This window comes from Quercus suber, unplaced genomic scaffold, assembly GCF_002906115.3.
Source record: "Quercus suber isolate HL8 unplaced genomic scaffold, Cork oak 2.0 scaffold_65, whole genome shotgun sequence".
Lineage (NCBI taxonomy): Eukaryota > Viridiplantae > Streptophyta > Magnoliopsida > Fagales > Fagaceae > Quercus > Quercus suber.
Genome location: NW_027069530.1, coordinates 403957 through 431415, shown reverse-complemented (window position 1 = coordinate 431415; position 27459 = coordinate 403957). Strand labels below are relative to the sequence as shown.

At 34.5% G+C, this 27459-nt stretch overlaps 2 protein-coding genes across 2 annotated transcripts; both read left to right on the top strand.

Annotated features, from left to right (window-relative positions):
• The first annotated feature begins 13682 nt into the window (after window positions 1-13682).
• Window positions 13683-19906, top strand: LOC112033615 (isocitrate dehydrogenase [NADP]). Its single transcript, XM_024066402.2, has 15 exons — window positions 13683-14153; window positions 14276-14319; window positions 14432-14541; window positions 15374-15411; window positions 15625-15702; window positions 16547-16600; window positions 16682-16783; window positions 16892-16980; window positions 17066-17169; window positions 17299-17367; window positions 17457-17572; window positions 18375-18409; window positions 18499-18641; window positions 19268-19390; window positions 19693-19906. Exons 1-15 carry the CDS (start codon window positions 13868-13870, stop codon window positions 19769-19771), a joined length of 1470 nt encoding a protein of 489 aa, XP_023922170.2. The 5' UTR covers window positions 13683-13867; the 3' UTR covers window positions 19772-19906.
• Window positions 19907-21793: 1887 nt separating this feature from the next.
• On the top strand, window positions 21794-25993 carry LOC136067253 (isocitrate dehydrogenase [NADP], chloroplastic/mitochondrial). The gene is made up of 11 exons (XM_065772818.1): window positions 21794-21894; window positions 22739-22792; window positions 22874-22975; window positions 23084-23172; window positions 23258-23361; window positions 23491-23559; window positions 23649-23764; window positions 24566-24600; window positions 24690-24832; window positions 25362-25484; window positions 25780-25993. Exons 1-11 carry the CDS (start codon window positions 21852-21854, stop codon window positions 25856-25858), a joined length of 957 nt encoding a protein of 318 aa, XP_065628890.1. The 5' UTR covers window positions 21794-21851; the 3' UTR covers window positions 25859-25993.
• Window positions 25994-27459: the final 1466 nt, after the last annotated feature.

The following is a 27459-nucleotide window of genomic DNA, read 5'->3' as shown; positions in this document are numbered from 1 at the left end:
CTTTGAGCCCGTTGTTTTGGGCAATTGAACAATTCCTTTGGGCTCGTTGTTTTGAGCAACTAAACAATTTCTTTGACAATGATAGATAGGTTTATGGATTTCCTACTTTTAGCTGTAGTAAACAACTCTTTTATGCTTGGACAACCTTTTATGACGATGTTAGTTGTGTTGAGACAACTTTTATGTTTAGCTTGCATTTGAACAGCTTTTCCGTACTTAGCTTGTATATGAATAGCTTTTTACCTTCAGTTGTGTTGGAATGATTTTTCATTGAGTCATATTTGATTGACGATTCCTAGCTGTATTTGAATAGCTTAGCATTGAGTCATGTTTGAATGACGACCTTAGTTGTGTTTGAATAACTTAACATTTTCTAATTGTGTGTGAACTGCTTTTTATTGAGTCATGTTTGAACGACAATCTTGATTGTGTTTGAACAACTTAGTATTTTTTAGCTGTGTTTGAATAGCTTTTTATCGAGTCATGTTTGAATGATGATCTTAGTTGTGCTTGAACAACTTAGTATTTTTTTAGTTGTGTTTGAACAGCTTTTTATTGAGTCATGTTTGAATGACAATGTTAGTTGTGTTTGAACAACTGAGTATTTTTTGGTTGTGTTTGAACAGCTTTTTGTTGAGTCATGTTTGAATGACGATGTTAGTTGTGTTTGAACAACTTAGTATTTTTTGTTTCTTTTGGTTGTGTTTGAACAGCTTTCTACTGAGTCATGTTTGAATGATGATGTTAGTTGTGTTTGAACAACTTAGCATTTTTTAACTGTGTTTGAATGACGATGTTAGTTGTGTTGCGCTCTACTCGTGACTTAGAGTCGAGGTATTGGAGCATCTTTTAGTTTAACCTTTTTTGTTTTGTCTTGAATAACAATTATATTGGTTGTGTTTGAACAACTTTGATTTAGTCGACTTTGGTAGTTGTGTATCAACAACTTCAATGGCTATGATGTCATTGGCTATGTGTGAATAGCTTTTAATTTGAAATTTTAATGATAGAGATCCTTGAGACGTCTCCCAAGCATGACTCCTAAGCATTACACGTTTTGATAGTGATAGATCATGGATAATCATTGATAAATACGCATGGGTAATACTTTCATGTATTATTGATCTTATGAATGACGAAGGTAATGACTGTCATACATTTGGATATGAAGATTAGGCAATTTGAAATGTAAATCATTCCTTATTGGTAGTATTTCTTCAAGTATTTTATGTTTCATGGTCGAGGTAGTTCTTGGCTGACTAAAGACTTCAGGTAGTAGGAGCCTTCTTTGGAATGACGAACTACTTTGTAAGGGCCTTCCCAGTCTAGTCCCAGTTTTCCTTAGGATGGGTCCTTTGTTGCTTGTGATACTTTTCTATGAACGAGGTCTCCTGTGTTGAACTTTCTTACCTTAACCTTTCTGTTATAGTATCTAGCCATTGCTTCCTTGTGTTTGGCCATTCGCTTCATAGCTTCTTCTCTAACTTTATCAACTAGGTCCAGATTGTTGTTAAGCTCCTGCTGATTCTTCAAGTCTTCATATGTTTTAACTTGGAAGCTTGTTAGTCCTACTTCCACTAGTATGACGACCTCAATGCCAAACGTCAATCTGAATGGTGTTTCTCCTATTGGAACTCTTGTGGTCGTCTTATATACCCAAAGGACATTTTTTAGTTCTTCAAGCCATGTCCCTTCAAGCCTAGTTTTGATAATTTTGAGCAAGCTTCTGTTTGTCACTTCTGTTTGGCCATTGGCCTGAGGGTGTCTTGGAGAAGAGTAGTGATTCTTGACTTCTAAGTCTTGGCAAAATTTTCAAAACTTGGGGTTGTCAAACTGCTATCCATTGTCTAATATTATGACATGTGGGACTCCAAACCTGCAGATGATATTTTTCCACACAAAGCTTGTGACTTTAGCCTTTGTCATTGTCGTCACTGGCTCTGCTGCTATCCATTTTGTGAAATAATCGATTGTGATGAGTAGAAATCTGAGTTGCTTTTTCCCTAGAGGGAATGGACCTATGATATCAATTCCCCACTAGGCGAAGGTCCATGGTGAGGATATGGGTGTCATCGTCTCTCCTGGTCTCGTCTAGACATTTGTGAAGCATTGACACTTGTTACATGCTTTGACAATGTTGAATGCATCTTTCTGTAGCTAGGGTTGGCTAGTAATATCCTACTCTGAGCGCTTTTCTTGCTAAGGATCTTACCCCAGTGTGGTTTCCATAGATTCCCTCGTGTATCTCACAGAGCACATAATCTGCTTCTTCTGAACTAGCGCATCTTAGATATGGGAGTGAATATCCTCATCTGTACAACATGTTGTCAATAATGATAAAGCGAGCTACTCTGATCTGTATCTTCCTTTCTTCCGTCTTATCTCTCGGAAGCCATCCTTCTTTCAAGTAACGGACGATGGGAGTCATCCACTCGTCTTTTTCTTTTATCTTTAAAACTTGCTCACCTTCTGTACTTGGCTATCGCCTTGTCTCTACACATAGTTCGGAGGTCATATTATAATCATTTGACGAGGACAAACTTGCTAGAAAGTCAGCTTCTGCATTTTTGGCTCGAGGGATTTGTACAAAGTCTAGACTGTCAAAGTGCTATGAGAGTCATTGGACGATCTTCAAGTACTTCTGCATCCTTTCTTCTTTGGCTTCATAATCTCCTTTCACTTGTCCAATTATTAGCTGAGAATCAGCTTGGACGATAAGGTTCTTTACTCCTAGAGCCTTTGCTAGACTTAGCCCTATTACCAATGCTTCGTATTCTGCCTCATTATTTGTTGCTGAGAAATGTAGTCTGACTACATACTTCAATATTTCTTTTTCTGGAGATATGAGCATTACTCTTGCTCCTCCTACTTTCCTCATTGCAGACCCATCTGTTTGGACCGTCTATGTTTCCATAAGAGGTTCTTCTTCCTTATAGGGGTAAGTGAATTCTGCAATGAAGTCTGCTAGCACCTGGGCTTTGATTGCTGCTTAGGGCCAATATTTAATGTCAAATTGGCCTAATTCAATTGCCCATTGAATGAGTCGTCCTGCTGCGTCTATCTTGTTCATCGTCTTTCCTATAAGTTGGTCTATCATGACGACAATGGGGTGTGCTTGGAAATAAGGATGGAGCTTTCTGGAGGCAACCAATAATGCGAAAGCTATCTTTTCCATCCTTGGGTAACTTGTCTCTGCTCCTTGAAATGCTTGGCTGGTGTAATAGACAGGCTTCTATACATTCCTTTCTTCTCTTATCAGTATTGAACTTACTACAATGTTGGATACTGCTAACTAGAGGTACAACTTCTCTCCCATCACCGAGAGGCTTAGCAGAGGTGGCTTCATCAAATACTCCTTTAACTTGGCAAGGGCTTCCTCGCATTCGTCAATCCATTGAAAGGCTTTCTTCAATACTTTGAAGAATGGCATGCACTTGTCTGTTGCCCTAGAGACGAATCTGTTTGAGGCTATAACCTTTCTTGTCAAGCTTTGCACCTCCTTCACTGTTTTTGGTGACTTGACTTTGATTATTGCCTTTACTTTATCTGGATTTGCCTCTATACCTCGTTGGGACACCCTGAATCCCAAGAATTTTCCTAAAGCAACAGCAAAAACACACTTTGCAAGGTTTAATTTTATATTGTACTTACGTAGTGTGCTGAAGGTCTCTTTTAGGTCGTCCAAGTGGTTGGCTTTATCCTTACTTTTCATCAGCATATCATCCACGTACACCTCCACATTCCTTCCAATCTGGTGAGAGAACATACGGTTCACCAATCTTTGGTAGGTGGCTCCTGCGTTCTTCAATCCAAATGGCATAACTTTGTAGCAATATAACCCTTGACTGGTGACAAACGAGGTCTTCTCTTGATCGTCTTCATCCATAAGAATCTGGCTGTATCTAGAAAATGTGTCCATGAAACTCAAGAGCTTGTGTCTAGCAATTGAGTCTACCTGCAATAGCTCCTTATTGAATCAAATGACATATTGTCTTAGTGACTCTCATTCTGCTTGTTAAATGTTAAGAAGATGACTAGTTGGTTTTTTGTGTCTTTTTCCCCCAATGAAATGACAAACAAAACCCTTGCTGAGTTGTTCAAAGTCTGCAATGGTTACTGGAGGTATCTTGCTGAACCATACTTTGGCTACTCCCTTCAGTGTTGTTGGGAATTCCCTACACATCACTTCGTTTGGGGTCATCTGCAATAGCATCAGCGTCTTGAATGATTCGATGTGATCCAAGGGATCCTTGGAACCATCATATGACTCTAACTGTAAGATACATAATTTTGGTGGGAGGGGACGGTTCAGCACTTCATTAGTGAATGGTGAGTCCGTCCTTCAAATCATCCCATCTAGATTTTCTCCGCCTTTATCCTTCATAGCACTTTTTAGTTCATCCATCTCTTTCCTCATGTTGCGAAGCTCATTCTCCACCCTGGTGGAATCTTCTCCTGAAGTTATGTCTTGCCTGTTGGCTTGAGAGTTTCATTTTTCTTCATTTTGGTTTTCACCTGTTCGACAGTGTTCTACGTTTTGAGACTCCATCATCTCTTATAGCTCTTCATTCTAGCGAATCAACTTTTTCACATTAGCCAAGAGGGCTTGGATTTGTTGTTGTTGCACAGCATTTGGCTAAGGTGTAGTCTTTACTTCCATCTCGTACTTTGAGGAACTCTTTTGTTACTAGGAAAGATGGCTTAAATGATTAGCATTCCTACAGACGGCGCTAAATTGATGATACAAAAAATCAACAATTGAGCTCTTCGTCATAGCAGATGGATGATGCTATGAGTGGGGTCGTCTTTGTAGATGAGAATCCTGCAAAATGAACTGAGGGGAAGAGTAACACGCCAGTGTGGCGTTAGCCAAACCACCTCCGATGCTTAAGTCAATAAGAGAGAAAGATTCTATAGAGAAAATGAGTTGAGAGTCATTTCGTAGAGTATTTGTGTGTACCTTTAACTTCTGTTACCTTCTTTTTTATAGTTGTGTGCCTCATTAATGGACAATGATGTGCTGTATTTATGTTCAATGGCTAGTGTGTTACAGAATCTTTGTCTAGAGTTCATAGCTCATTCTAGGACCGTTGCTCCGTCCGTTACGTTTCGTCATCAATGATCGTAATAAATGCGTAACGTCTTCTTTAGGTGAATGATGATCTTCGTGCAATGACGACCATAAATTTCTGATTTATCAAGGGTCAAATATGAATGACCTTCTAGAGCCACTGGAACACTTGCATGCACACATATCTAATAAATTGTTCTTTAAGAAAAATAAAATATCATAATAAGTGCATCTTCAATTTTGAATTTGCATTCTACCTACTAACACTTCATTGGCATACTAACATTCCTATATGTTGATGTCCTTCGTCTGCTTTCATGTGACATTAATGCCTAATGTAGAGCCCAGATTTTGTCTTAGGCATTTACATGCAAATTTCAAGAAGGATTTTCCAAGGAACCTACTCAAAGATGAAATGTGGAAAGCTGCTAGGGCAACAACAAAGAATTCTTTTGATTTCATATGGATGAGTTAAAGAAGCTATGGTTGTATATTATATAGGGTACTCAACAATCAAATATGGATATTCAATAATCAAGTCAAAGATGTGCAAAGAAGGACAACACTAGTGGAAGCAAGAAGGATAAGGGAAAGGCTAAGGTCTAGTGGTAGCAAGAAGATAAATAATTTTTTAGTTCAATATTTTGTTTACTGATGGAGCTGGTATACTTTTGTTTTTCAATATTACTGGAAAAGTGTAATTTTTGATTCATTGAGTGTTATTTTTAGGCAAACAATATACTATTTGTAAACACTCATTATTATTCCAATCCATGGGAGATTGAAACACATTCAGTTTTTGGTGTTTATGGTATGATATTAGTACATTACAAATTTGAATTACTATGATGACAAGATTTATTTTCTTTTTATCTATGGGGATGTAAAAAAAATTGAAAATTTTTTTTATAGTAAAGAAATTAAGGAGCCATAGAGTTATTGCATAAAGTTCAATTTGGACAAGGACTTCATCATCCTTTATTCCCATGCAAAAACAAAAGGTGCACCTTAGAATAATCCCACTTGTGGCAAAAATTAAGCCAAATTGAGGACTTCCTCATTCCTTTATTCCAATGCAAAAACAAAAGGTGTACCTTAGAATAATCCTATATAAGGCAAAATTTAAGCTAAATTGAGAATTACACGAATCTTACCCTTTGCCATAGTTACAACAATATCTTTTTAATCACTAAAAAAAATAATTAAATTGAGTACAAAGGTGTGGAAGCAGAATACTAGATCCATTCTTATTATATCACAAACCATTTTTTTAGTACTCACACATAAATAGTCACTTCAAGTGACTTCCAACATTAACACTTAGACTTAAACAAAATCCTCTTATGCTTTGCAACACTAACAACTTAAGAATGTCTCCTCTCAGTAGTAGACACTAGATACAGGAATACAACAATTACTGTGATGTTATCTTTGCTGCATCGTTCTACAGCTTCTATATATTGCCAATCTTTTAGCACACATTCTGGGCTCTTTGACGATGTCCCTAATTATGTTTACAACATTTGTATTGCTTACAATATCCCAGAGTCCATCGCTAGCCATAACCTGGTAAAGCAGACACACATATTACTTCCATATTCAAGGGGACCTAGATACTCTTTTGCAACCATCTCTTTTGAATAATGCTAGCCATTGCTAGCCATAACCTGGTAAAAGTTTATTTGATGATTTAACCTTCCCATTTATATTCACTTGAACAATTTTAAAAATAAAAATTATGAGGTCAACAAAGTTAAATTCTATCATAGCAATTTTCTCAAGAATTTCATAATTGTTTTAAAGAAGACAGAAATATACCTATTGAACATATATAAGATAGAGCGAAAATGAGTTTTCCCAATACTTCAAACTTCATGCAACTTATTATTTCTAATGTGATTTTGTGAGTTTCTAAATTCAATCTTACTAGGGAAGAATACCATTCATTAGCAAAAAACAATATGGTATAGATATGAAGTAAGTAACAGCTAAGGTCATTATCTAATACTTGTCCCACCTAAGTTTGATCCTAAGGGAGTTGGCTTGGATATGGTCATATCAAAGAAACTTGTGATCTAATTTATCAATCAGGTTGCTAGGCATATTTTAACCTTTAAACACGCAATTCAAAAATTTTAAACATCAAAACAAAACTTCAGCAGCAATCTATAATGAAGAAAAATTAAAGTCTAATGATAACGACAAGATTACTTCCATAAGAAACTTAAGGGTTCTGCATCAACTGTCGCCCCTCAATCAGTCAAAACATACGTTCGTAGCTAATGTGCAAAAAAGGTGGGCAACAATTGATATCAAAAACCTCAAAGCAATAGAGAAAAACACTTTGAACTGATTCTCAAGTATGAGCAGCAACTGGTGCTCCAGCAGGGCATGGTCCTTTCTAAGCATTTATCATCCACCTAATAGAGCTTTAGGGGGGTTTGTTTGGATACAGCTTATTTTGCTGAAAATTGAAAACTAAAAACAATAAAAAAAATAATTTTCGGATTATTGTTCACAACAAAAACATAGTTCATTTGCCTATTTGCATTGTTCATGTCTCATGAACAGTGCAATAGGCACTAGTTTTTAAAAAAAAAAAAAATGGCAAAACGCAAAACGCAGGGGAAGAGACGCAATCCAAAAGCTCACTTAATCAAAATATATTCCACTATGTTCCCCACCAGCCTCTAACAATCAATTTCAATTAAAATTAGCTCATTGTAAAATTATTTCATCTAACACAGTAAGTCATATCTCTCTCAAGCATTTAATCAAACACCTCTATGGCATACTCAAAAGCAACAACTCATACTCAGAGAATTGAACAAACAAGCTCATAGAGACCCGACCCAAAAATTAAGCCAAACGAAGAATTTCTACTATTGAAATTCGCACATGGATATTTTTTTTAAAAAAAGTTTCTTTGAGGATTTAAATTCTAAGATTTTCTGTATTTCACTACCATCAATTTTTAGCATGCAATGGACCATAGCCATAGATTATAGTTCCAATGATAAGTAACGCAGAAAAAAGTTTCTAATATACAATCGTCCCTTAGAGCTCTTTAGCCAGCCATCTACAAATTAGCAATTTCATGAACAACTAAGGGAACGAATGAAAGGAAAAAAAAATACTAGGTGCTAGGCATTGAACGGTGCGGCGGAACCACCATGGCGCTGCTGGGAGAAGGGCAGCAAGACAACTAGGAGAAGCCCTGCGGTGGCTGTGGTCTCTCCTCTCTCTTCTCTACCAGCAGAGGTCTCTCCTCTCTCTTCTTTCTACCTTTTCTATGTTTGATTGAATTTGTTTAACGAGGAACACGTGCATCTCACATGCCCATTATGTTAGTGTTTTAACATTGGACTAATTGAAGTATTAATTTGACAGGTATGTATAGTTTAGGGAATAAATTAGTCAATATAATAGTTCAGGAGGTGTATTGACTAGTAATTGAAAGTTTAGGTGTGTATAGGCATTTTTCCCTTATATTTACCACTGTTGTCCTTTAGACGTAACAAAATAGAATCCGGCTTCCGGACCATTGAACCTACCCAATCCAAAAAATAAAAACAAATTTGAGGAAGCTTTTTGGACCCAAAAATAAAAAAATAAAAATGGGTTTTGTATGAACCCAACCCGCTAAAACAATGGCCAGCTGGTTGGCTAAGCCTATTTTTTAAAAGGAAAAATATATCTTTACTTTTTAAGTTTGTTTTTATTCAACCTTATTGTACTTTCTAAATTTATATTTCTAGTATCTTTTTTAATAAGGGGAAAGAAAAGTTATATAAAAGAAGTTAAAAAGAAGCTTCAACTGCACATTAAGTTTTATTTCGAATTTTCTTTAGTCATATGTATTACATAAAACATGCTGAAGTTCATTTTAAAAAAAAAAACATGCTAAAGTCTATTACTATTTATTGAAGACAAATTAAAATAAACCATGCACAAACGTTATACAATATAACCATGCATAATTATACCATGAATATTATATCCTTTTTGGTAAATTTCGATATTATGCTATTAATTTTAGTATACATTTTATAAACTTGAGTTTTATACTTATTCCACGACAATATTTTTTTTTTGGGTGAAATTAGTCTACCAAACTTTTGGACAATCAATTTACTTTTTTCTTTTCTTTTGCTGAATTCAAAAGGGGGTCTCCGGTGTGGGCTCATCGACCCTACGCCACATGATGGTAATGGGTAATACCACGTGCACCACATAGGCCTTGCTAGGGCTATCGCTCGAACCGCTCCTCTCTAGGTGCAGAACGAAGACTCCTACCATCAAGCCACACCCCCGTGTGGTACTTTTTTCTTTTCTTTTGAGTGTATTCATTTCTCCATTCTCTTATTTGCATTTACAAGAAGACAAAAACAATATCCTCAATTTTCTTACTTATTTTTCATAATTATTTTGTATTAAAAAAGTCATACCCAACCTATCAAGATCTAAGTAAGGATCGAAGAATTATCAGTCTTTTCAACATAACCCATTTTTAACCCAAACACGAATGGTTCAAATCTAAACTCATTTTGCTTGATCCTTTTGTCTGAAATAAGCCTTGTCTTAAATTTAGAAAAAATTAGAGCATATTATAAGAAATTGGGGAATATTGCGAGGGAAATAAGAGAAATGAATCAACATACTTGCTGAGTTACTGTACTAGTTAGTTTATGGACAATTGTTAAGATAATCATGTGTCTCTATATCCTAATTTTATTATTGTAGTTGGTATTTATAACATATCTCTATTCACTAATAGGATTATGGTCCAATCTAAAATTGATTGATGTTGATGACATGTTCTTAGTATCGGTGAAGATAATGAAGAAGGTCAAGCCTTGTGTTGGCTTGATTGACACAGAATTGAATTGAAGAGATAGAATGAAGATCTCCTCCCATCTGTGGGCTGGAGGGGGAGGGGGAGATTGTTAGATGCAAAAGCACGTGGTCCAGCCGGCGAAGTAAAAGCCCACATATGGGCTTGTATTTTTATTCCATGGCCAACTAGTATTCCTAGTTCAAGTGGATTTTGTATTTGTGTGCTACTAGGATGGGTTTGCAGCTGGGGTTATTTAAATAAGGTTTATATGTGTTTTTTTTTTTTTTTTAGTATCGGTGAAGATAATGAAGAAGGTCAAGCCTTGTGTTGGCTTGATTGACACAGAATTGAATTGAAGAGATAGAATGAAGATCTCCTCCCATCTGTGGGCTGGAGGGGGAGGGGGAGATTGTTAGATGCAAAAGCACGTGGTCCAGCCGGCGAAGTAAAAGCCCACATATGGGCTTGTATTTTTATTCCATGGCCAACTAGTATTCCTAGTTCAAGTGGATTTTGTATTTGTGTGCTACTAGGATGGGTTTGCAGCTGGGGTTATTTAAATAAGGTTTATATGTGTTTTTTTTTTTTTTTTTTTTTGGGGTGCCACACAGTGGAAAAGAAAAGAAACAGGGTGCCGCATATTGAAGAATAGAGAAAAAGGATTGCCGCCTTTGAGAAAGATAATTTGTGTGTGTGAGAGTAAAGGAAAATAAGAGAGCCTTTTTTTTAGCCGTGAGACATACACAAGAATTATTATAATTGATTTGACAATAGTGAAATTATTCAGAATTTGTCCCGTAGTTTTTCCCTTAAAAGAGAAAGGGGTTTTCACGTAAATATTTGTATTATTGTGTGTAATTGCTATTTTGAATTGATAATTTTTTTTAAAATATTATTTGGGACCCAACACGAGGCCTATATTGCTTGATCATAGGCTTCACTTACCTTCGAGATTGGCAAAGATAAAATATCCTTAACAGAATCCTTACCATAAAGTTCAGAAATCATTTCCACTTCTTCTAGTTAGTATAAATTATAAGTAGCATCATTACAAAGTTGTGATAGGAAACAGGGGCGGCGCTAGTCTATATACAGGGGGTTCAAATGAACCCCCTGACTTTAAAAAAAAAAAAATTTATATATATAATTTTTTTTTGTTAGTTTAATACTTCAATTTATTTTTAAAAATATTTTTGCATACTCTGAATTAAATTTTGCACATCTTTATTACAAGTGTTTCAAACTCTAAGAGTAAAAAGTAAGTTTTTGTGAATTGTAAGTGTCACTCTTTTTTATAAATTTATATTATGTGCGTGAGTGTGTCTAATATTGATTGTGTGCATTACTTTTTATTATAATGCTATTTGTGTGAATTATGATGTGTGTGGACATTTGTTTGTACAATATAAATATAATATAAATTTATATTATTTAATAACTAGGAAATAGAAATGGTTTGTTACATGTGTGTGTATTGTTATCATGTTATAATAACTTTTTGTTATAAAGTTAGTAAAATTTAAGAAAAAAATTGTAAAGTTAGTGTTTGTCCAAGTATTTGATTAGTTAAGTAAACACGTAGTGTATAATTTTATATATGAATGAGTATGGTTCTGTGCGTCAATAATTAATACGAAGCTAATGAGTTTAGTTTAGTCATTTAGTTTAAAATATTTTATAAAAAAAAAAAAAATAACCAATAGATAGTAACAATTGCATAAAAATAAAAATGTTAGATAAACTTAACAAAATAAAATAGTCATAGGCTCATAGCTACCCACATTGGCAATAGATACTCATAACGAACTATCATATAACAATTAAAATTTTGAGAATTTGTAGAAGAAAATTGTAAAACTTCATGTATTAATTTTTTTTGTCGATATATTCAAGTTCTTTTTTTATTCAAATTTTTTAATAACCCCCCTAAACAAAATTTCTAGAGCCACCACTTATAGGAAATCAGTTCGGGTGATTTATTCCCCCATTTCCAACTCTTCATATGGCTTGACAAACTAGCAAGTCTCTCCCTGCAATAATTTTACTCCAATCCTAAGAATTAGTACTCTTGGATTGGAAGGAAAAGATATATGTTTTCCAAAAACTATCAAACTATTTTGCTTCAGCGAGTCAAAAAAATTAAAAAAAAAAAAAAAAAAAATTGGATTTTAGCATTGTGCCAAAATCATTTGGGAAACAAAGTTTGGTTCATTAATATAAACTTCCCCGGTTCCCCCTTCAAATTTTATTTTTTTTTTGCTTACAACAATGGAGAACGAAATTGAATTGAGGTCCTTTCCATTCATAGAGATACTAGAGCCTAGAGCCTACTAGGTAATGTCATTGAGTAAACAAAACTCTTGATAGCTCATTCATTTTAAGGAAGTCATAAGGTTTCAATAGTTACATTTTCACTTGACCCGTGAATGAATACACAAACCTACTTCTCATGCTTGTTTGAGTATTAGCAATGAGATTCTTCAATATCTTGCTAAAAATAGCTAGGTATTTCTATAATTTAAAAAAAAAAAATTTTGAAGTTAATTTTTTATGTTGTATTTATCTATTAAGCTTTTTTTTTTTTTTTTTCCCATGAATTATCCATTTTAATTATTATTTTTTTACGTCATCAACTCCTTTCCTTAATAATTGGTACCCCTTGCTCACCAGTATTGTCTTGACATCGAACGAGGCCTATACTTCTTGATCATAGGCTTCACTTACCTTCAAGATTGGCAAAGATAAAATATCCATAACAGAATCCTTACCATAAAGTTCAGAATTCATTTCCACTTCCTGTAGTTAGTGTAACATATTAGTAGCGTCATTACAAAGTTGTGATAGGAAATCAGTTCGGGTGATTTATTCCCCCATTTCCAAGTCTTCATATGGCTTGACAAACTAGCAAGTCTCTCCCTGCAATAATTTTACTCCAATCCTAAGAATTAGTACTCTTGGATTGGCAGGAAAAGATACATGTTTTCCAAAAACTATCAAACTATTTTGCTTCAACGAGTCAAAATTTTTTTTTTTTTAAAGTTTGGATTTTAGCATTGTGCCAAAATCATTTGGGAAACAAAGTTTGGTTCATTAATATAAACTTCCCCCTTCAATTTTTTTTTGCTTACAACAATAGAGAAAGAAATTGAATCGAGGTCCTTTCCATTCATAGAGATACTAGAGCCTAGAGCCTACTAGGTAATGTCATTGAGTAAACAAAACTCTTGATAGCTCATTCATTTTAAGGAAGTCATAAGGTTTCAATAGTTACATTTTCACTTGACCCGTGAATGAATACACAAACCTACTTCTCATGCTTGTTTGAGTATTAGCAATGAGATTCTCCAATATCTTGCTAAAAATAGCTAGGTATTTCTATAATTAAAAAAAAATTGAAGTTATTGAAAGTGAAGCAATTACTTTCAAAGTTGATGCTTTATCCATGGTACAACTCGTGAATGACTCTCCAAATAATAGTTTGGAATCTCTATTCTCTATTTGCAAGATCCTATTGATGGAATGTATTTTTTAATGGGGTGATCAAGCATATATTCCAGAAAGTTAATAGATGTTCGGATGCTCTTGTCAAACTTGAAACTTCTTATCCCATACACTTTTATTAATTTTGTTAATGCATGGTCCACAACAAAGAATCTCCCAAGCACACTTCTTCTAATAGACTTACTATTATTTCTAAGTTTATGCTTATTCTCTTCTTATTTTTATTTTTTGTTTTTTGATGCGGAACTTGTAACTTTAAACCTTCGGTCTTTTCCTATCCAAGTTACATAAAGTAAGAGATACTCGAAAAATTGTTTGTCGCTTAAGATAAAGTCAAACCAAACTCATCTTGATCCCACAGACAAACATCCAAAACCTCCTAAAATCTCTCTAAACCCCAAAAGCGTTACTCGGGGCTCCCTCCACTATAAAAAGTGACCCTTTTTCACAAGCCTCGAATGCTACTCCCAAGAACGACGGCACTCCGTTTAAGCACCATGTCGTCCGGCGCCAAAATGTTAGCCTCCACTTCATCGTCTTCGTCGTCGTTTTTGGCCATGAGAAACCCTAGCTTCTTTTCGACCTCCACGAGGCTCTTCAATGGAGGACTTCTTCATAGAGGGAATAAGAACCGTGTCTCGTTCTCTTCCGCTACTCGCTTCGCGAACGCCTCGCTTCGGTGCTACGCTTCTTCGGCTGGCTTCGATAGAGTTCAGGTTCAGAATCCTATTGTGGAAATGGACGGTGAGTTTAGTGGCTGTCTGTTTGGTTGGCGAAAAAATGATGGAAAATGTTTTTTTTTTTTGAAGTATTTGAATCGCATGTTTAAATTGGGAATTTCTTTGTTGTTCTTTTTGTGCTATTAGGTGATGAAATGACGAGGATCATATGGAGCATGATAAAGGACAAAGTATGAATTTTCATTTCTGAGTGAATTCCTTTTTCTTCTTCTTCTAAGGAATGGATTTTTTTGATTCGCTTTGAGTTGGTTCATTGGGGAATTTGGGTTTTTGTGATTGCAGCTTATATTTCCATATTTGGATTTGGATATAAAGTATTTTGATTTGGGAATTTTGAATCGTGAAGCAACCGATGACAGAGTTACTGTAGAGAGCGCTGAAGCCGCTCTTAAGTAAGTAATTGAGCTGAAAACAACATGGTTAATATGCTTGACTAATGCTAAATTGAAGCAGATTATTTTTGTTTATTGCTTTGATCTTTTGGATCATATGAGAAGGAGATGGACTTAGAAGCCAAACCAAGTGTGTGTAAAGGTCGTACTCAGTACACAAACCTTTTACTTGTAGACAGCCATTCCCCCATTAATATTTTTTTGGAGAGATTTATTACGGACTTAAACTTGGGACACTTTTGGTGCAAGGCACTTGCATTGAGATAAGGACAACTAGATAGATGATTGGCTAGTGTTAGTATTATGGGTATAAGTTAATTGTACATAAGATGTATATATGATTCTGATATGCCTATACAAGGAAATTGTTAATGCCAGTGAATAGAAAGGCTTCAAGTATAGGAGGTTATAGCCTTGTGAAAATTGTAGTGGTGGAGGGTGGATGAGAGGGTTGCTGTGTTTCAGTTATAGTGTTTTAATGAAATTAGTGTAGAGGGACTTTCATAGTGGTGGAAACAGGATTTTTAAGTGTCATTGGGCTCACACCTTACTCCCTCTCCCTTCTCACAGGTTCGATCCTGCCTTTTAATTAGCATGATTTATATTAGGTGCTCATTTTGAATTCTGGAAAGGCTTATGGAATAGTTGTCTTGAGGCTCAAATAAAAGCAAAGAAAACTTCAATGCTATTTATTGAAAGAATATTTCACAGTTTCATTGTTTACTATCTAGACGTCTGAAGTATTAATGATATTTGAGACCCTTTTCATATTTTTTTGTTTTTGACAAGTGACCCCTTTTTGCAATTCCTTTTAACTATTTATATGCTGCAGGTACAATGTTGCAGTAAAATGTGCCACAATTACGCCTGGTTAGTTATTCTTTCTTGTCTCCTGCCTCTGTTGTTTCTATTATGGTTGGCAGGAAACATTATTTTGTGGACATTTGGACCATTCTATTCCATATAATGATTAATATGGTTACTAAGTACACAGAAACTTCTTCTTGTTGCTGCTTAATTATGATTTATTGATTGTCCTTTGGATAAAGGATAATTTTGCTTTTTGCAATTCATATTTCGCAGATGAGACCAGAGTCAAGGAATTTGGGCTGAAGTCTATGTGGAGGAGTCCCAATGGCACAATCAGAAACATCTTAAATGGTTTGTGTTTGATAAATAATCTCACTCATCAAAAAAAAAAAATGTAAATGATTTTAGTTTGTTATTTATTCGTTTGATATCAGTTATTCTTCACACAAAATTGTGTTCTACCCTGCTTTCCCTTTTTCTCTGGTAGCTAATGGTTTGTGTGCTTTGACTTAAATTTTTTGTAAAGACTTCAATTTAAAAGCTGATCTTGATGAGGCATAAGCTGTCATAGTTTAATGTGCAGCAATTTTTTGGCAACATGTATTAAAAGTAATTGTTTTTTTGATTAAATTAGTTAAGTACAATTCATTTCCCAGTTACTACAGAGTCAAATCAAGTTTTCCTTATTTGCCTAGCACAATTGACTAGTTTGTATCCTTGGGAAAAGGGGGTTAATCGGTTCACAGAAAATGGCGTCCCCATGGGAATGCCAATTAGATGGACTTGCTAGAGCTTGTAGTTGTTCTAGCTTTTAGGCGAGCAGTGAGCTATTGTGAATGATAGAAAACCATCAACTTAGTCACCTGAAAGATATTAATTGGTTTTGGGGGGTGGGGGTTATCTACATGAGTTGTTGGAGTGAAGACTGGAATTAGGTCTTCTGTACAACTCTTGATTAGATCTTACCAGCTACTTAGTAGAATTTTTTTGTTATTAAATTGGAGTATGTTTTATGATGCTTGATTAAGCAAAGGATACAATGTAATCTTTTTAGGGAATCTGATTCTTTGTCTGAATTCAATGGAGGTGAAATGCGTAACCAAATAAAAGCTGGATGCCTCATCTTTTCAGCCCTATATTTAGGGAGACCATTTCTCCTTTGTCATCCTAATGAAAGGATTCCTCATTTCTGTAGGTACTGTTTTCCGTGAACCTATCCTATGCTGTAATATTCCCAGAATTGTTCCTGGTAATGTTCCATTTCTCTCATAATATTGATAGCAAGGTAAAAATTATGAAATGTTGTTCAGTACTAATTTCCAATTTACAGGTTGGAAGAAACCCATATGTATTGGTAGGCATGCATTTGGCGACCAGTATCGTGCCACTGATACAGTCATTGAAGGTCCAGGAAAGCTTAAAATGGTTTTTGGTAAGCTGATTCAAACTTTCCTGCTCATATTAATAAGCTGACACATTTTTCTTTCCTACAAGTACTGTTTGTTTCTTAACAACTAATCTGTCTGTTTCTTTTTCTCAGTCCCAGATGATGGAAAGACCCCAGTGGAGCTTGATGTTTTTAAGTTTAAAGGACCAGGCATAGCTCTTGCGATGTATAATGTTGATGAGGTTTGTCTAATCGTATTTTCTGTCCTTAGTATGCCTTTTAATATGTTAATTTCTCTGTTTGACAAAATTTTCCATACATTGTCAGTCTATTCGAGCTTTTGCCGAGTCATCCATGACTCTGGCATTTGCAAAGAAGTGGCCTCTTTACTTGAGCACCAAAAATACAATTCTTAAGAAATATGACGGGAGGTGAGCTTTGCTTTCTCTTTCCAATCAGCTGTGCTTCTTCTGCAAAAAAATTCATCTAAATCGTGTCAATCTCCAATTCCAATCTGTAAAGAGCTGCAGACATTGTTTACAGTTTTAAAACTATTGCAGGTTTAAGGACATATTCCAGGAAGTATATGAAGAGAAGTGGAAGCAAAAGTTCGAAGAGAATTCAATATGGTTTGCTTTCTCCCACTGTGAAGTTGATTTTTGTTGTCTGTGCTTAGAATATCTTCAAACAGTTAACTGAAAGTTTGTGTGGCTTTCAGGTATGAACATCGGTTAATAGATGACATGGTTGCTTATGCAGTAAAAAGCGAAGGTGGATATGTTTGGGCTTGCAAAAATTATGATGGAGATGTGCAGAGTGATTTACTTGCTCAAGGTGATGTCGAAGATTCTAACTTTTGGGGGGTAGGCTGCATGATGTCATAACTTTTGGTCTGTAGGCATATTATGTAATTGATAATGAAGTGTACCTGTCAGGGCATTTTTGTAATTTTATTCTCTTGAGTGATTGGTTCATTATAAGGAACAACTAAATGGTTAATATCTGCAGATTAGAATATCTAGGTTTGAAAAGAAATATTTACATGGAATTTGTACCTTAAAAAAAATATACCAGTGGTTTGCGAGATATGCCTATTCATATGTGTTCTCTTTAGTATTTAGTACTTATCTATTCATTTGTTGTTTTTTTCCCCTTCATTTTGTTTGAAGATTTAGCTTTAACCATTTAGTGTTGAGAACATGTTTTTGTATCATCACTTATCAAAATGAAAAGAAAAGAGCTGAGAACCTCGTGTTTCTGGATCATCAGCTCACCACACATTTGGGGCCCTAGGAAAGTAAAATTGGGTCAAAAACAGGTTTGCTTTGTACATAGAGGTTTTAATCTGTGAGAAGGAGTGCAACACTAAGGATATGGCTCTGTTGATTTGAAGGTAAGATGGATGTTAAAGCTGATCCTAGTCTTATACAAAATAAGGAACTTTGTAACTCAAGTCATATTTGATATGGTTCTCTATATATCTGGTTAGTCATTACAAAATTTTTGATTGCAATGCCAAATGTTGTAGTGAATATTTAAATGGACCCTTGTCATTGTTATTATGAATGTCCATAAAGCTTCACTAGGGCTGTGCAATATTATTGAAACTGTCTGAATGTTTGTTTCTTTCATGCAGGATTTGGCTCCTTGGGGCTCATGAGTTCTGTGTTGGTTTGTATTTTTTTAAAGGGTATTTAATGCTGAAATCTATATTTTGGCCTTGGGATTGTGGCAATTCTTAATAACCACAATTTGTGCAGTTATCCTCTGATGGGAAGACATTAGAAGCCGAAGCAGCTCATGGGACTGTAACTCGCCATTTCCGATTACATCAGAAGGGCCAAGAAACCAGTACAAACAGTATTGCTTCTATTTTTGCATGGACTCGGGGGCTGGAACATAGGTCAGTCTGCTGTTTTGTATAAATTGATGCTATATCTTTCATTTTAAAATTTTTTCTAAGAAATCCCTTCCCAAATAAACATAGTTAGATGTTCCGAGTTTACAAACAGGCTCTTCATCATTATTTTGGGCTTACACTCACTTACACACATAATTGCTTTTTACCCCTTTTTGAAACATCTCCAAAACATTTACGTTAATAAAATATTGAACGGCTTTGATCATATCAGTACATATAAATGGCTGTCATCTCGTGGTTCTAACAATGCACTTTTAGGGAATATCAAGCACCTTTCTTTTTTTAAGAGGAGGGGGGGGGGGGTGTGGATGGTTTAATGACGCATGTAAAATGCTTCTGAGTCCCTATCATTTGTTATTCTTTTTCCACCCAACAGTTTTTTAAAGTTTGCAGAGGTGTGACATACGTTGCTTTGGCTGTCTACCTTGTTTTGTTGAATGCGTACTTCTGTAAATTGCCATATTAAACTATGTCAGTTTGTAAAGGTGCCTACCATTTATATATAATTAGCTATCAGTGCCATTATTTTAAAATTTTGTGTTGGATTTTTAATATTTTCGTTAGCCTGTTGATTCTACTGTCAATATTTTCTTGCTCTTTTTTCTCAGGGCTAAATTAGATGAAAATGAGAAGTTGCGGGAGTTTGTTCACAAGTTGGAGGCTGCATGCATTGAGACTGTAGAAACAGGGAAAATGACCAAGGATCTTGCCATTTTGGTCCATGGTTCCAGGTAAGTTGCACCTTCTCTCTAATATGCATTGTCCATAATTATTTTATTTATTTTTGGAATCAACTTTTTGCTTAGTCAATTGAACACTTGGGTCACCTGAAGGACTACTGCTTATAGAACTTTGGCAAATCTACATAATATCACTCTCTGAATTGAGCCAGTGTAGCTAAAACTATAATGTGTGTTAACTATAAGATATTTGGATAATTATGGGTACTAATTATCCTAATAGTACTCACTATAAGCACATTAGCCTTAACTTTCTGCAGTTTTAATAGCTGAGATGATATTGGTGTCTGCAGGGTATCAAGGGAACATTATTTGAACACCGAAGAATTTATTGACGCTGTTGCACAAAATCTTAAGGCCAAAATTCGATAACCAGTGCTGGCTCAAGTAGATATTTAGTTACTCTATGAGATGGTCATTCATGGCAGGGAGAATTTTGTAATGAGGTTAATTTGTCAGGTTTGTGATTGAATATCTTCCTTTCTTAAACGAAGTCCTTTTCCTTCATACGAGCTTTACATTGGCAATAAGGTCTACGCTTGAGTGCAATTTATAGTTCAAATTTCTTGCCGATTTTAGTTTCAAGTTAAGGTTTCTAAAGTTGTTTGGGAAGAAAAGAAAATGACAAAGTTTAACTACAAAACTAGTTGTAGCTGAAAGTTATAACATTATTCAATAAAATAAACATTACTATATATTTTGAAATCTAACCGTTGAATTGCATGTTCTTTACGCTCTTAATACACGTCAAATTTTGTATCAATCAGATATTATTTACTTTATAATTTATAAATTTATATTTTATGCATAATTTCAAATTAGAAAAACTTGTAATTTAAATAATTTATTGATAACATAGCTATTGATATTTAATTTTTTAGAAATTTTGCAAGCGTGGCGGATATAAGAAGAATATGTAATTTAATGGTGGACTTGTTGAAATTCACCTCCAATAAAAAGATATTAAGTAAGGTTGTAGGTTAAGACTAACCAATTTTGTAGTTAAATTTTGTCTCAAAAAAAAATGCTATGCTACAAAATTTGATTTTTGAATTTGGTATTTGAATTATTGATTGTGTAAATTTTTTATTGACTAAATCAAGACAATTTTGTGGGGAAAGAAAAAGAAAACGTTAAATATCTTATTCTTTTTTAATTATTGGGTAAAGATTAATTTAGTATTTTAACAATTCGTTGTGAATTTCATTTTTAAAGCATTCGCATCAGCCCAGTTAAAGATGTCTAAAATAGATATACAGTGTAAATTTTATACATTTTGAGCAAAAAAACACCCACATCAGTGGGTGTAAAAACGACCAAAATCATGTATATATTTCCACGAGTTACAGTACCCGTGTAAATATACACGGGTACTGTAGCTCGTGTATTTATTATTTTAATAATTTTCATTCGCCCCAAATTTTCTCTCTTTTCTCCGATGCACAACTACCTCAGAAACACATTTTCTTTTTCTCAGATGCACACAAACACAAACACACCTACACACAAACACATCCACAAAAACAGACCCACGCACAAACAAACCCACGCACAAACAAACCGGAGAGATAGATCGGTGCTTGTGGTGCTTGGTTCGTGGATCGGTCGGTGAAGACACGATCTGGGTCGCCGGACCTTGGTTCTGGGTCTTTGGAACTTGGTTTGTTGGTCGCCGAAGCTTGGTTTATGGATCGGCGGGTGAGACACGATCTGGGTCGCCGTGAAGCTCGATTCGTGGGTCGTCGGAGCTCGGTTCGTGGGTCGCCGTGAAGCTCGGTTCGTGGGTCGTCGTGAAGCTCGGTTCGTGGGTAGTCAGAGCTCGGTTCGTGGGTCGCCGTGAACCAATAAGTCATTGGGTTATCTTCGTGGGTCGCTGGGTTTTTGTTTTTGAGAAATAATGAGAGAAGGTAGAAGAGAGAGAGAGCTGTTCAGCAAAAATGAAAAGAGAGAGAGAGATAACGCGCGTATATTAAGAGTCAGGTGAGGGGAAAAAAAAAAAAAAAGGAATGAATATTTTATTGAAATAACTTGTAAAATAAATGAGCTGATGTGGGTGTTTTGTAAAAGTGGTAGTGTAAAATAGAAAAAGTAGGTTTTTAGTGTAAAAATGAATGTGTAAAATACAAATACTGATGCGAATGCTCTTAGGTCTACTTTATCTTTGAAATTGATTTGATTTCGAAAGTTAAAGATGGAAATTGTTAAATATAACAGTTAAGGGTCTGTTTAGTATGTAATTTCAAAAAACAGTTTTTAGTATTTAAACATTGAAAATTGTGGTTAAAAAAAAAAGTGTTTGGTAAGGTTTTTTTTTTTTTTTTTTTTTTTTTTTTTTTTTATGTTGCTGCTTAATTATGATTTATTGATTGTCCTTTGGATAAAGGATAATTTTGCTTTTTGCAATTCATATTTCGCAGATGAGACCAGAGTCAAGGAATTTGGGCTGAAGTCTATGTGGAGGAGTCCCAATGGCACAATCAGAAACATCTTAAATGGTTTGTGTTTGATAAATAATCTCACTCATCAAAAAAAAAAAATGTAAATGATTTTAGTTTGTTATTTATTCGTTTGATATCAGTTATTCTTCACACAAAATTGTGTTCTACCCTGCTTTCCCTTTTTCTCTGGTAGCTAATGGTTTGTGTGCTTTGACTTAAATTTTTTGTAAAGACTTCAATTTAAAAGCTGATCTTGATGAGGCATAAGCTGTCATAGTTTAATGTGCAGCAATTTTTTGGCAACATGTATTAAAAGTAATTGTTTTTTTGATTAAATTAGTTAAGTACAATTCATTTCCCAGTTACTACAGAGTCAAGTCAAGTTTTCCTTATTTGCCTAGCACAATTGACTAGTTTGTATCCTTGGGAAAAGGGGGTTAATCGGTTCACAGAAAATGGCGTCCCCATGGGAATGCCAATTAGATGGACTTGCTAGAGCTTGTAGTTGTTCTAGCTTTTAGGCGAGCAGTGAGCTATTGTGAATGATAGAAAACCATCAACTTAGTCACCTGAAAGATATTAATTGGTTTTGGGGGGTGGGGGTTATCTACATGAGTTGTTGGAGTGAAGACTGGAATTAGGTCTTCTGTACAACTCTTGATTAGATCTTACCAGCTACTTAGTAGAATTTTTTTGTTATTAAATTGGAGTATGTTTTATGATGCTTGATTAAGCAAAGGATAAAATGTAATCTTTTTAGGGAATCTGATTCTTTGTCTGAATTCAATGGAGGTGAAATGCGTAACCAAATAAAAGCTGGATGCCTCATCTTTTCTGCCCTATATTTAGGGAGACCATTTCTCCTTTGTCATCCTAATGAAAGGATTCCTGATTTCTGTAGGTACTGTTTTCCGTGAACCTATCCTATGCTGTAATATTCCCAGAATTGTTCCTGGTAATGTTCCATTTCTCTCATAATATTGATAGCAAGGTAAAAATTATGAAATGTTGTTCAGTACTAAGTTCCAATTTACAGGTTGGAAGAAACCCATATGTATTGGTAGGCATGCATTTGGCGACCAGTATCGTGCCACTGATACAGTCATTGAAGGTCCAGGACAGCTTAAAATGGTTTTTGGTAAGCTGATTCAAACTTTCCTGCTCATATTAATAAGCTGACACATTTTTCTTTCCTACAAGTACTGTTTGTTTCTTAACAACTAATCTGTCTGTTTCTTTTTCTCAGTCCCAGATGATGGAAAGACCCCAGTGGAGCTTGATGTTTTTAAGTTTAAAGGACCAGGCATAGCTCTCGCAATGTATAATGTTGATGAGGTTTGTCTAATCGTATTTTCTGTCCTTAGTATGCCTTTTAATATGTTAATTTTTCTGTTTGACAAAATTTTCCATACATTTTCAGTCTATTCGAGCTTTTGCCGAGTCATCCATGACTCTGGCATTTGCAAAGAAGTGGCCTCTTTACTTGAGCACCAAAAACACAATTCTTAAGAAATATGATGGGAGGTGAGCTTTGCTTTCTCTTTCCAATCAGCTGTGCTTCTTCTGCAAAAAAATTCATCTAAATCGTGTCAATCTCCAATTCCAATCTGTAAAGAGCTGCAGACATTGTTTACAGTTTTAAAACTATTGCAGGTTTAAGGACATATTCCAGGAAGTATATGAAGAGAAGTGGAAGCAAAAGTTTGAAGAGAATTCAATATGGTTTGGTTTCTCCCACTGTGAAGTTGATTTTTGTTGTCTGTGCTTAGAATATCTTCAAACAGTTAACTGAAAGTTTGTGTGGCTTTCAGGTATGAACATCGTTTAATAGATGACATGGTTGCTTATGCAGTAAAAAGCGAAGGTGGATATGTTTGGGCTTGCAAAAATTATGATGGAGATGTGCAGAGTGATTTACTTGCTCAAGGTGATGTCAAAGATTCTAACTTTTGGGGGTAGGCTGCATGATGTCATAACTTTTTGTCTGTAGGCATATTATGTACTTGATAATGAAGTGTACCTGTCAGGGCATTTTTGTAATTTTATTCTCTTGAGTGATTGGTTCATTATAAGGAACAACTACATGGTTAATATCTGCAGATTAGAATATCTAGGTTTGAAAAGAAATATTTACATGGAATTTGTACCTTAAAAAAAATATACCAGTGGTTTGCGAGATATGCCTATTCATATGTGTTCTCTTTAGTATTTAGTACTTATCTATTCATTTGTTGTTTTTTTCCCCTTCATTTTGTTTGAAGATTTAGCTTTAACCATTTAGTGTTGAGAACATGTTTTTGTATCATCACTTATCAAAATGAAAAGAAAAGAGCTGAGAACCTAGTGTTTCTGGATCATCAGCTCACCACACATTTGGGGCCCTAGGAAAGTAAAATTGGGTCAAAAACAGGTTTGCTTTGTACATAAAGGTTTTAATCTGTGACAAGGAGTGCAACACTAAGGATATGGCTCTGTTGATTTGAAGGCAAGATGGATGTTAAAGCTGATCCTAGTCTTATACAAAATAAGGAACTTTGTAACTAAGTCATATTTGATATGGTTCTCTATATATCTGGTTAGTCATTACAAAAATTTTGATTGCAATGCCAAATGTTGTAGTGAATATTTAAATGGAACCCTTGTCATTGTTATTATGAATGTCCATAAAGCTTCACTAGGGCTGTGCAATATTATTGAAACTGTCTGAATGTTTGTTTCTTTCATGCAGGATTTGGCTCCTTGGGGCTCATGAGTTCTGTGTTGGTTTGTATTTTTTGAAAGGGTATTTAATGCTGAAATCTATATTTTGGCCTTGGGATTGTGGCAATTCTTAATAACCACAATTTGTGCAGTTATCCTCTGATGGGAAGACATTAGAAGCCGAAGCAGCTCATGGGACTGTAACTCGCCATTTCCGATTACATCAGAAGGGCCAAGAAACCAGTACAAACAGTATTGCTTCTATTTTTGCATGGACTCGGGGGCTGGAACATAGGTCAGTTTGCTGTTTTGTATAAATTGATGCTATATCTTTCATTTTAAAAGTTTTTCTAAGAAATCCCTTCCCAAATAAACATAGTTAGATGTTCCAAGTTTACAAACAGGCTCTTCATCATTATTTTGGGCTTACACTCACTTACACACATAATTGCTTTTTACCCCTTTTTGAAACATCTCCAAAACATTTACGTTAATAAAATATTGAACGGCTTTGATCATATGAGTACATATAAATGGCTGTCATCTCATGGTTCTAACAATGCACTTTTAGGGAATATCAAGCACCTAACAGTTTTTTAAAGTTTGCAGAGGTGTGACATACGTTGCTTTGACTGTCTACCTTGTTTTGTTGAATGCGTACTTCTGTAAATTGCCATATTAAACAATGTCAGTTTGTAAAGGTGCCTACCATTTATATATAATTAGCTATCAGTGCCATTATTTTAAAATTTTGTGTTGGATTTTTAATATTTTCGTTAGCCTGTTGATTCTACTGTTAATATTTTCCTGCTCTTTTTTCTCAGGGCTAAATTAGATGAAAACGAGAAGTTGCGGGAGTTTGTTCACAAGTTGGAGGCTGCATGCATTGAGACTGTAGAAACAGGGAAAATGACCAAGGATCTTGCCATTTTGGTCCATGGTTCCAGGTAAGTTGCACCTTCTCTCTAATATGCATTGTCCATAATTATTTTATTTATTTTTGGAATCAACTTTTTGCTTAATCAATTGAACACTTGGGTCACCTGAAGGCCTATAGAACTTTGGCAAATCTACATAATATCACTCTCTGAATTGAGCCAGTGTAGCTAAAACTATAATGTGTGTTAACTGTAAGATATTTGGATAATTATGGGTACTAATTATCCTTATAGTACTCACTATAAGCACATTAGCCTCAACTTTCTGCAGTTTTAATAGCTGAGATGATATTGGTGTCTGCAGGGTATCAAGGGAACATTATTTGAACACCGAAGAATTTATTGACGCTGTTGCACAAAATCTTGAGGCCAAAATTCGATAACCAGTGCTGGCTCAAGTAGATATTTAGTTACTCTATGAGATGGTCATTCATGGCGGGGAGAATTTTGTAATGAGTTTAATTTGTCAGGTTTGTGATTGAATATCTTCCTTTCTTAAACGAAGTCCTTTTCCTTCATACGAGCTTTACATTGGCAATAAGGTCTACGCTTGAGTGCAATTTATAGTTCAAATTTCTTGCTGATTTTAATTTCAAGTTAAGGTTTCTAAAGTTGTTTGGAAAGAAAAGAAAATGACAAAGTTTAACTACAAAACTAGTTGTAGCTGAAAGTTATAACATTACTCAATAAAATAAACATTGCTATATATTTTGAAATCTAACCGTTGAATTGCATGTTCTTTACGCTCTCAATACATGTCAAATTTTGTATCAATCAGATATTATTTACTTTATAATTTATAAGTTTATATTTTATACATAATTTCAAATTACAAAAACTTGCAATTTAAATAATTTATTAATGACATAGCTATTGATATTTAATTTTTTAGAAATTTTGCAAGCGTGGCGGATATAAGAAGAAAATGTAATTTAATGGTGGATTTGTTAAAATTCACCTCCAACAAAAAGATATTGAGTAAGGTTGTAGGTTAAGACTAACCAATTTTGTAGCTAAATTTTGTAAAAAAAAAAAAAAAAAAAAAAAAAAAAAAAAAAAAAAAAAAAAAAAAGCTATGCTGCAAAATTTGATTTTTGAATTTGGTATTTGAATTATTGATTGTGTAAATTTTTTATTGACTAAATCAAGACAATTTTGTATGGAAAGAAAAAGAAAACGTTAAATATCTTCTTCTTTTTTAATTATTGGGTAAAGATTAATTTAGTATTTTAACAATTAGTTGTGAATATCATTTTTAGGTCTACTCTAACTTTGAAATTGATTTGATTTCGAAAGTTAAAACTGTTAAATATAATAGATAAGGGTCTGTTTAGTATGTAATTTCAAACAACAGTTTTTAGTATTTAAACACTGAAAATTGTGGTTTAAAAAAAATGTGTTTGGTAAGGATTTTTTTTTTTTTTTTTTTTTAATGTTTGAGTTACGTTACTCATTTTAAGTTGTTTTAAACACTGAATTTAAAAAATTCTTCTTATCAATTTTCAGTATTCAAACTAAACTTTGGACTTTACTTATTAGAGGTTGACAGGTTCTGTACCTTGTCCTACTAGTACTATGCACAATTGTTTTCCAATCAATAGAATTAATATTTTGACCATAACTGCGTATAATTTTTTTTTATTTTTAAATGATTTGAACGGATCATCATTCATCAGGTTAAAATGTCATTATGTAACATATGCGAAACTATGTACCCTGTCAAGACCCAAACGTACCAATTAAACTTTATTTATCATCCCATTAGTTGTTGCCAGTCACCACCATGACACGCGTGAACCTGTTTGACCACTGTTTTGAAACCGCACTTTTTTAAACCTCATTTTGTTAGGTAGAACTCTTTTAAACCTCAATTGTTTTAGGTATAACTTTCTTATACAGTTATTTTCAATAGGTTGAAAAAATAAGTTGTATTACAGATTTGTTTGAGAACAGTTTATTTAGTTGAAATTATATCTTTTTTATT